The sequence below is a fragment of the Sprattus sprattus genome (assembly GCF_963457725.1).
Source record: "Sprattus sprattus genome assembly, chromosome: 16".
In the NCBI taxonomy this organism is placed as follows: Eukaryota; Metazoa; Chordata; class Actinopteri; order Clupeiformes; family Clupeidae; genus Sprattus; species Sprattus sprattus.
In genome coordinates, this window is record NC_137914.1 from 12,944,995 (window position 1) to 12,956,272 (window position 11,278).

General features: G+C 43.1%; 1 protein-coding gene across 2 annotated transcripts; it reads right to left on the reverse strand.

Moving 5' to 3' along the window:
- Nucleotides 1-344: 344 nt before the first annotated feature.
- On the reverse strand, nucleotides 345-9,757 carry LOC308377810 (YTH domain-containing family protein 1-like). Of its 2 annotated transcripts, XM_080854552.1 has the most exons (6): nucleotides 9,380-9,757; nucleotides 8,624-8,648; nucleotides 8,005-8,084; nucleotides 4,877-6,769; nucleotides 2,770-2,820; nucleotides 345-2,617 (listed from the first exon to the last, which is right to left on the reverse strand). In XM_080854552.1, the coding sequence occupies exons 1-6, from the start codon at nucleotides 9,404-9,406 to the stop codon at nucleotides 2,591-2,593; spliced, it is 2,103 nt and encodes a 700-aa protein (XP_080710678.1). In that variant the 5' UTR covers nucleotides 9,407-9,757; the 3' UTR covers nucleotides 345-2,590. The 2 variants fall into 2 exon arrangements, with proteins under 2 accessions (XP_080710678.1, XP_080710679.1); XM_080854553.1 differs by lacking the exons at nucleotides 8,005-8,084; nucleotides 8,624-8,648; nucleotides 9,380-9,757 and adding an exon at nucleotides 6,889-6,935.
- Between the last annotated feature and the right edge of the window lie 1,521 nt (nucleotides 9,758-11,278).

The window sequence follows — 11,278 nt, forward strand, 5'->3', positions numbered from 1 at the left end:
TGCAAGGTGGCGGAAGAATTAGCCTAGCCTCCGAAAGAGGAACTTACTCGACAAGGCGCTTTGAAAAGCGTCGCCTAAAATGAATTACAGATGTGTACTCGATAGCATATTAGTCATTGAATGTAAATCTATGTCGCATTCGCAATAGGGATGTTAGCACCTACGGCAGACAACGCACTATACTCGATGCCAGGCCAACTTTTTGAGAAATGGTCCTATAGCACCATCTAAGGGCGAACGTAGGTTACTGCAAAACTACGAGTGACACCAACAGGGTTAAGTGTGGTCTTTATTTGAACAGATGGAGGGACAGAAATATTAAAAGAAAGGGAGATAGACATTGCTTAACGCTTTCTAAATGGATAGTATTTATTAAGGCTTAATTTCTTTCTATAGCAAAAGAAAAAGAAAAACAGCAAAAAAGATTACGCCTTACAGAAAAGAACCACTAACACTAGTGACCTCATTCGTGGCATTATAAAGTCACTAAGATGATAAATGATATCAATAATAACTTTTATTTTGTGAGTCCTTTTGTAATAATAAAACCTAAATATAATTAGATATTCATATATTATTAGAACCATATTAGTGGCTTTCTATTGCAATACCCTCTTTACACAATTTCACGTGCATGTAAAAAGTCCTTTACTTGAGCAACAGGCATCCAATCTTTTTCATGCTTTTGTACTTAAAGAGAGGTTACTGGGGCAGAAATCTGTGACAGTACTAAAATACCAAGGATGAATTCAAAGGGAGTGGCTGCTTGTGTCAAATCAAAGAGGAAACAGAACCATACATGAGGGGCGGGGAGGTCAGTAGTCTCCAGAAAATGCATTAAAAACATCCTCTTAGCCAGCAGGTATAGCAACACTGGCATATTTCTGCTGAAGGACAGGTGTATGCAATACAATGCAACACCGCATGTTGTACATTTCAAAAACATGTAATAAGAGAAGAACTGCAGTCAGGACATATCCTGGAAAAGACGTCAACAGCAACAATGCATCAAACAAATGCATTCTTATTTTTCATCTACATAATTCTTAAATAGTAAACATTACTTGAATAACAGGCGCCTGGCATTTTTATAATTGTGTGCGGTCACTGGGCAAAGTAGCACTCAAGAGAAACCTCAACACACTTTTTTATTGACCTGATGGTGACCTTTTACAATAGGTACCTTGTTTCTTTTTTCCGTGATCTGTCCAGCCAAAACAAAAAAACTAAATTTCACTGACAAATGCCAATCCTAATTTTTTTGAGTAAGTTATTTGTTCCCCTGCCACTGCTTACCTATTTGGAATTAGCTCGAATCCTAACCACCATATATAATTAACTATAACAGTACAAGGAACTAGCAGCATTTTCCATCCAGAAGAAAGAACTCAAAACACCACCTCCCACTAACTCATCATTGCCCAAATTAGATGTCAGTTACATTGATTTTTAGGTTACAAGTAAGGCTTTCACCATTGCTAAAAGCAGCTACATTAGAGCAAAGCATTACAAAAAGGACAAACGGGCAATATATAGCACAAAAATGGCATGAACTGGGGAGGGGAATTAACAATGAGGAAACAGAAAGACAGTGATTTATAATTAACAGTGAAGAAGATATGAACACAGGCATTAAACATGGCAAAGTAATCACATATTTTTCTATCGATAAAATCCCATTTGTTTATGTCTGTGTATGCTACATACTTTCTGACTAGAACAGAACGTTGTCTTCTGACTATATATTCCCCCAAAGACATTTGCTCATTTTACACCGCTGAACACACACACACACACACACACACACACACACACACACACTCACACAGGTGGATAAACACAACTGTAAAACATCAGGATCTGCACAAGAAATCCCACTGCGAACACAACAGTCTTCTTTGCCTCTAAATTGTCCAAAAGTCAGCGAACTCTCCCTCAGTTTCCCTGATTGCTCCTGTTCTGTCAGTTTGTTTTTTGTTTTTTTTGAGTCTTTGCAAAGTACAGAAGAAAAAATTAAACCTTAAGGCTCAGAGTAAATAAATACACTGTCATATTTTCTTTTTCAAAGCAAAATAACAAAAAAAGATTTTGATCTCTTCCTGTTCTGTTACAATGATGAGAGTGAGGACCCTGAGTCCCTGTTGGCACACACAGCTCAACCTCAAAAGAATGGCAACATTGCCTTCTAGTGGACATAAAGGGGCAGTTCATATCAGTTCCTTGATTTTACATTTTACAGATAAGACTCTTCATTGGTGCTGTTAAACCCTGATTCACTAAGAGGGAGAGAGGAAGGCAGAACGAGGGGAAAGAAAAGCTTTCGTGATCTAAGCAGAAGAAAAACGAGACAAATGAAGAAAAAGAGAACTGGTGTGATTATGTGACACACAAACTCAGCTTGTTATATCCCTGCGCAAGAGGAGGTACCTGGAGCAAAAAAGCTTGCGTCACTATGTTGGCTGAAATTCACCAACATTAAATAAGGGGAAAAAAAATGTGTTTGATTTCAATTTTCATTCTTCTGTGTTCCGCTTGAAAGAAATGTCAGTTGAGAATACAATAGCTGAGGAAGATGGGGAGAAACAGTCTTCTATGGTTTGTTTCTATTTTGGCGCTCCTGAAGCAAACAGAAAACAGAGCACTTATTAGGACCACAGGCCAGAATAAATCATTAATAATTTCATCTTCTGTAAACATCAGAATTAGTCCTAGAGCTACAAAAATGGGGATAGGGACAGGTAGCAAACAGATCCAGTATGGAATCGTTACCTGATCCAGTCGAGACCGGTTTTGGATGGGTACAGGATCTGTATGCAAGTTCTGTTGAAATAAAAGGAAAGAGAGAGATGAAGGGTGCATGTCCACTACCCTAAATGACTACAGTACCTTGAAGGGTACATGTCCACCACCCTAAATGACAACATACAGTGCAGAACATTGAGGGGTACATATTCACTACCCTAAATGACTAGAGTACCTAAATGTCCACTACCCTAAATTACTACATACATGTCCACTACCCTTCATGACTACATACATGTCCACTACCCTAAATGGCTACATAAAATGACTGCATTTTGAGTTCCAGCTTAAGGCAGATACAAAATTATTCACAAGTGGTATAGAGGTGCCAGTTATTTGACCATGACTGATCATAATAAGGTATAACATTTGAGAAGTTATTAAGAGATCTCCTTCTAAATTTAACAGAGAGGAACTGAAGGGACTGAAGAGACATTGACGACTAAAGAGACAAGTGACGACTGAAGTGCTTAAGTGAGGACAAGTCTCCCAAGTAAAAAGTGCTTTGATGTTTGATTGAGCACAACTTGACCCACAAGAAGAAAGTGGAAGTTGCATCATGCCACCCAAACCAAGCAACCAAGGCGGATATTAACTGGTGTGGGACTGAGGTCACCATAGTCCAGCCATCACCCTGAAAATTATTGTTTCAGAAGACACACATTAAAGCATGTATGGAGGTAACTTGGGAATTGAAGGGAGAATGAGCAGAAAAATTCTACACAATATCACAAGAAAACCTGTTGCAGTCTGTTGTAGAACTAAGGTCTTGGAGAGGAATCACCTTCCAGTAGGACAATTGCCCAAGGCACAAGGCTAAAACAACACTGGAGTGGCTCAAAATCAGGAAAGTGAATATTCTAGACTGGCTCAAAAACACTGAAAAATAATAAAAAATGGTTGGGAAAATATGCATCGTCTGTAAATCAGAAAATGGTAATGAAATTCAGGGGGGTTGAAAACTTTTGTAAGACACTGTACCTTGACGAGTGGTTTGGCATCAGATATCAAGGACTCAAAAGGTTAAAGGATTAAAAAGATACAAAATAAACAGCGTGTTGGGCCTTAGGGACTGTTCTTATGAAATTAGCATTTCTTCTAACACACATTCACTGCAGTGACGTCATTCACTGTATATTATTCAGAGCAGTCGAAGCTAGAGACGGGCAAGAACAATGTTTGCTCCCACTGCTGCATTTGCTAAGGCAATATTGGCATGTTGCATGATGTTTGCTACCACTATAGTGTTTGCAAACGCTATGACAGTTAGCGCTACAGTGTTTGCCAAGATGACCTTTACTAGCACCATTATCAGCATATCTTTCTCACACCCGTGCTGGCTTGAGCACAAAGGGTAAGGCCTTGTTCAGCTGGAAACTATAATTTAACATAATAGGTAAGATGATGTCATGCATAAGGAATGCTCAGTATTGTGCCCCATTTCTTTTGAGGCTCGGTGGTTGCCCCTGGCATGCTGTTGAGCTCCAAGGTTCATGTGCAGATTTGACACATCTCAAGGGCTAATGGTCACACAAGTATGAACAACCTTCAGAATCATGGGAGAAAAGGCTAGCAGCTTGACATTGTTTTATGTTGTTCATTAAAACTGCGGGAAAGGCTATATATTATGTAGCAAGCTTTTACCCTAAGAGTGTGAGGATTTGAAAGAGGTTCCCACACATAAATTCAAGCTATGGTATGTGCCTTTTTTTAGTGTTGGTTTTTGTTTGAATATCACAAATACCCTTGGTAGTATTAAGGATAGATTCCTGCTGCTTGCTTGTTTGAAATTCAGGGTAAAATTACGAGAGTTGTTGTTAGTAACAAATAAACTACAACGGCAGAGACCAGAAGGTTCATCAGCTAGAATCAGTTAAGGACATTTTTGTTAGCATTATACAGTTTGCTAAACTGATGATGTTTACCAGCACCATACAGTTTGTTTGACACTGCATAAATCAGGATTATGGTCTTAATTACCACGATGTTTCTAAAAGTACGCCAACTCTATGAATCAGCAGCTACAGGAGATGAAGAGGATTCAAGGAGAATAAAAAAAAAGAGGGCCTGTTACCTTACGCACATCGTCCTCCTCCTCCTGCCTCTTCTCATAGTGTGTGAAGTCATCAAAGATGGAAGTGGTGTGTTTGTACGTGGTGATGATCTTCAGCACCTGCTTGGCCTTCTCCAGGGGCACCTCCTGGGTGTCACGTGAGTTGGTGACGGGCTTGTTGTCGTTGTTCTCCAGCCGGATGTGGCGCAACTGGCTGTTGGGCACGTCCTTCACAAAGAGCCAGGCAACATCGAACTTGCCCTTCCACTTGTCCTGCGCCCAGACGCCTGCACTGGTGCTGTAGTCTACGGGTGAGCGCATCTCGGCCACGCCACAGAAGTGCCCGCTGCCGTTGACGCTGTAGAGCAGGTAGATGGGGCCCTTGCCGCCGACTGAGCGGAAGGCGCCGTCCAGTCGCTTGTTGCCGTGCTCCGTGCTGCACCATATGGAGTACTTGATGGAGCGGTGGATGTCGTCCTCGGAGTAGCTCTTGATGATGAACACGCGCCCATTGCGCAGGTTCCAATCAAAGTCCTTGGGGTTGTAGCTATGGGTGGAGCGTAGCTTCTCCAGCACAGGGTGAGGGTCTGGCCCGGCCATCCCAAAGGCGCCCGGCCCGCCGAGAACACCCAGCGGGAGAGTGCCGCCCTCCAACCCGGCCGCTCCACCCCCACAGCTCTGGCCGTAGCCTGGGTTACGGTTGCGCGGGGCAATCCAGCGTGTCTGGGGGGGAGGGGGCTGGGTGTGGTTCTGGTAAGGCTGAGGAGGGGGTTGCATGGAGGGCTGGTGTGCAGGTAGGGGCATGGCCAGGGGCATCTGGGGCTGGACCAGAGACTGGGGGTGCTGGAGGGGAGGCTGCTGGATAGGTGGCTGCAGGGGGAGGGAGTGGGAGGTGGGCAGTGGCTGCTGCTCTGGATGATGGTGTTGATGTTGATGCTGATGGTGTTGGTGTTGATGCTGAAGTTGGTTTTGGTGTTGATGTTGCAGTTGGTGTTGATGTTGAAGTTGGTGTTGATGTTGTTGGTGGTGTTGATGTTGTTGATGGTGTTGTTGTTGATGTTGGTGTTGATGCTGCTGATGTTGTTGGTGGTGTTGATGTTGTTGGTGATGTTGATGTTGTTGGTGGTGTTGATGCTGATGCTGATGCTGAAGCTGAAGCTGAAGATGGAGCTCCTGAGGAGGGGATGCCAGTTTGGTCACAGGCCCCTTGTTGTCCCAGGTGCCAATGTCCATGTTGTGTTTGATTGGTGGAGGGGGCAGTGAGCCCCCCAAGGTCGCAATACCCCCCTTACTCTTGGACTTGAGCTGCGGAGGCTTGGCTGGCTTGCTGGCAATGGCGGCCCAGGACGTAGGCTTGGCGAGGGACATGCTGAGGGGTGTGCCATTGTTACCTGTGGCAACTGAGGGCCCCCCACCAATCACAGAGCCCACAGCCTTGACTCCTGAACCTGAAGCATCACCTGTGCCAATCTTCAGCCCTACCATGCCTTGCTCCAGGCTGTTCATGCCTGGTGCTTTGCTAAGAGTGTCGCTGTGGAACCCGCTCTGCCCGTCAGGCACCAGGGTCCCCCCCAGGGAGCTGGGTGGGTAACTGTAACTGCCCCCGTAAGCAGAGCTCTGGGTCTGACCGCCCTGGGAGCCACTGGTGCCCCAGGCAGAGAAGGCTGGATTCTCTGGGAAGAAGTTGAAGCGATGGGGGTAAATGCTGCTTCCCAGCCCCCCTGGCTGTCCAAAGACTGTGTCGTGCATGAAATGGTGGTCGCCATTGCTCAAAGCTCCATAGGGGGTCATATAAGGGATTGGGGGGTCTCCGCCTGTGGACCAAGGGGCCTCGCTGAGGGGGTATGGGAACCCGATGGATGGGGCATAATAGCTGGGGAGGTATGGGTCGGTCATGGACTGGTAGCTGTTGTTCTGCAGAAGACAACCAGACACACACAAACAAATAAAATTACCACAAGCAGTGGCGGCAGCAGCAGCAGCATGTGTTTGTCCCAGTAGAACACACACAGCATTTTGCCATAGCTACTCACATGACACTGGCATGGCTTGATGAGGAGGAGGAGCAGCGGGGAGAAAAACGCCTCACAGAGGAAAACAGAACAGACAACTAAGATCTGTTACACAATTCACTAATGCCCCTCTGTTCCAAGTCAGTTTCTAAGCTTTGATATCTGTGCACGCTTTATGTAAATTCACAGTGGAATGATTTTGTGCACAGGTTCTCTAAACTCAAAAATCTCACATTTTTAACACCACCACAGAGAAAGCCACTGCATTCAAGGCTATGCTTGGAGTGGTTGGTATCAAAAGACAAAGGGTCACATGGGAGGAACCTCTGTGTGCCAATACCCCTAGTGTGAACTGTGAATGGTGTAAAACTACACTTACACTACACATCTGAAGGAGATGAGAGTTCACAACCTAGACACCTAGCTTATGCAGACAACCAACAGGCTAATATAACGCAGGATTTATGCTGGCTTAATGATGAACCCCCACTAGAAAATTGCAAAGAACAAGATCAATACATTTAGAGACTAAGCATCCAACCACCATGTGACAGAGGGGAAAAAAACAGATAGCATCAATCACATCACACAGAGACATCTACCCAAGCTATACCCAGACATTGTGATTCTGCTCTCCTAAATTGGAAATGGCCTTTGCCAAGACCCTGAATTTTCTTCTATTTTCCACACAATCACAGGCAGTCCTTCTAGCCAAAGAGGTCAAACGGTTTAAGGATAAAGTTCCCATCAACAAAGTGAGGTCAGGGGAGTGCTTTTTCCATTGAAATTAAATACAACATCCCACTTTGGCAGACTGTCAGGACAGGAAAAGCTGAGTTTATGATCATGTATGATGTTCATAACAAATAATCAGTACATTTTGTTAGGCAGCCTTTGTTTTAGGTACCCTTCCAAACAAACAGATTTACTTTACAAATTAACCTATTCTGGTACTAACCAGATATTGACAGATTTTCACACGCTAGCAAAAAACATCATAACTTGTCATTTTCTGATAGTTGGGCAGCTGATAGTTGGGAGGGATTTTCAAAATGACTTTATTATAATGTAGCAATAATGGTCATGTTCACCACTATCATAACATCCTCATTATCGTACCTGATCTAGGGTACTCACCTGATTGGACTGGCCGGGGAGGTAAGGTTCAAAGTCATTGTCATGAACAGTATCCTTCTGATGGAGAGAACCATTTTGTACTGCAACGACAAAGTACAGCAAAATTTCACCAAAAATGTCTGCCCAACCGCCCACGCATATAGATACACAAAACTCAAAGATAAATGCCAGGTTTCAGTAGTGTCTCAAAATGCATGTACTACCAATGCCAATCAAAGTGTATGCCACAACGCCATGTTTTATCACACTCAACTACCTTGGGTTTTAACATACAACACCATTTTATACATTTCTATAGGCTAATATGATAAACAACACTGGATAAAAAGCAGCTTTCAAAGTACACAGTAATTCATGGTAGCCCAGAGTCTGGTGCCAATCTGCAAAATGTTTATGGTGGTCAACGATACCATTACTGATGGGCACATTACTGACTGGTTATAGCCTAATGTAAGCATGGGTGGCAGAATACCTGACCTGGCGATCAGAAATACATCTCCAGTAATTTCCCCCCAAAACACAAAAAACTGTTCTGAACACTCCAGTAAGTTGAATATCTTCCCTCTGAAGTCCTGAAAGAAGAGATATTAATACACATATCGCCTGATTAAGGTCTTACCTTTAGATGCTTGTCCCTTTGGTCTCTGAATTTTGGGTGAAAACATAAAATACAGAAGCCCATTAGCAAACAATTGGAAATATGCATGTTTAGCTCCTCCTTGATTGATACTGACAATGCAACAAAACTATCAAAATGTTATTGCTATGTGTTATGCATCTGACTACATGTTCATGTACCCTCTAGCCAACACGCATAGCATGCAAGCTTGTTAGCAAAATATTGGCTAAGTTGCCAGCTAGCGGTTAATGGCTGCTACTGATGACAACCATTAGCCACATCCCCGTCAATCCATGATCGTACAGATAAACTCGAGAAACAAACATTAGAATCATGCACATGCGATTTTCTGGGCAATGTGTAATAGCAATCATAATGTTCATGCGGATCAGACGATTTGTCATCTGATCTGCTAACATTGACTAGCTAGCTAGCTAACTTTCACCGGTAGTGTCAAACAGGCTAGCCGGCTAACACACTAGCTCTCTATTACATGCACAAGATGGACAGCCTTATTTTCTCAAATAATTAAACTGTTGTTGTCATTACTTAGAATTACTTTGCACTCATATCGGTTGTCATATAGCTTGAATGACACCACTCGTCCCGCTTAGGACTGTTAGGTGTATCGCTAGCTAACGTTAGCAAAACGTCCATCAACTCTATCACGAACACCGGGGCTTCATGTGAATCAAGTTAATGTTCCTGTTGGAAGGAAGAAATTATATTTGCACACCAAACAACCTCCCTGCCTACCTGAGGGTCAATGCTTGTGGCAGACATTACGTTAATTCATAAGCAAGCCCCTTGACACGAACGGAGCCAGTAAAAGTCTTCCCAGCTCCGGGTTGCGTTCACTGTTTAGCGGCGAGCAAAGTGGGGTTTTTTTCACAGCTGCACGTAGCTTGTTGTAGCTAGCTGTAAGTTAAAGCACATCAACTTTCACAGTTCAAAAAGGCTACTGTTACTTCTCCGGACAGCAACTCAAATTCCAAAACAACACAACCGCAAACAAATTTCCAAATGTCCACAGTCCAGTGTTCCCGAAATGTTTGCAGAATCTTTTATCTGCAAAAGACCACTTTAGTTCTTTTTTCCTCTCTGTAACCCTCCTTAGTAATTGTACAGCCCAAATCACTACTTCCCCCAATGGCTGTTCCATCCGGGATCTGGGCAAGGAGAAACACGTCACAACCTCGGTTTCCCAAAGGCAAGCTCATGGGAAGAAGACAACTTACTTTGCAGGTTTAGCTTTCACCACGAGAGGGCAGCACTGCACCGCAAGGGCAGAAATAACCGTGTTGTATTTTAAAGCAACTATTTCCAAGCACTCATACATATCAACTACTCCAAAGGCCTTACCTTCAAGCCTAGCACAGAGAACATAAGTGGTTTGGCACTGACATGGGGGCAGTGGTCACACACTCACAGGCCCTCCTGGTAAACTGATTCTTAAAAGTCTTGCTTCTAAGTGTTTCATTGTCTTATGATGGCAAACATTAATTTTCCCAAATCTTAATGTTCAGTGTAAAACAGCATAGGCATAGATATGGTCTTGATGCTCTATTAGGCTGTTGCTGCTTGAATGCTTAAATACATGTTCTTTTACAAGTGTCACAAGTGAAATAGCCCACACAGTACACGCTAGACCTACTACCATTTAGTTACCGTAAATAAAGATCCTCTCAGTAATTTAAAGATCGGACAAAGATCCCCTTATGTAACTGTTCAAATGGTCTTATATTTGTCAGCGCTGTTAGTCTGCAACAATAGTTGTCACATTAGTATGTTTTTTGTCCAAGCACAGTCAAGCATTTACAGAGAATCTTTTGTGGTATAGCTTAGGGAAGGAAGTGATTGTATCTCCAGTGACCCTGCTCCTTGCTTCTGCAGGCCTTGGGCTGAAGCCAGAGGGCCATTCTCAGCTTGTTTTGCTGGAGTTGAACAGACTGTACAATTTAAAATTATGCATTTTGTCAAAGTAGAGTGATCTTTTTGTGCCACCTGTAGGCCTACAGTAGTTTCCTAGCCAGTAATACAAACACACACACCATCCCTTCATCGCTCTCTCTCTCTCTCTCTCTCTCTCTCTCTCTCTCTCTCTCTCTCTCTCTCTCTCTCTCTCTCTCTCTCTCTCTCTCTCTCGCACACACACACACACAAATACACACACACACACACAGAAAGAGAAAGAGAGAGATACGTTTAATTCCATGTACTATTTCACACCCTTTTTATCTTTTAAATGTATAAGTCCTTTTACTGTAATTTATAGAATACTGCAGAATTAGCTGAGCCATTTCCTGCGACTGTGGTATAAAATATAGAGGTTGCAAAAACACGCTCCTTTGTAAATCATTTTAATTTCAAACTTCCTGCATGCCAGTTTTGCTGACTGTGAAAGGAAATGGCAGAACCACTTCAGGTATCTGTGCTGTCCTGAGCTCTGCTTTGTGCACAGCTCAGGTCTGGCTCTGAATCAGCATCATGGTCATTGTGTATAGTGTATTTAGGCTACAACCTTCTTTTTCAATCAGAATTTTCTTATTCACTCAGTCAGGAAAAACGTCTTGTTTTTTGTGTGGAAAAAGAACAAGTACTCAGTGGATAAAGCATGATTCAAAAGGCAAAAGCACAGTGTATATGAAACATTGA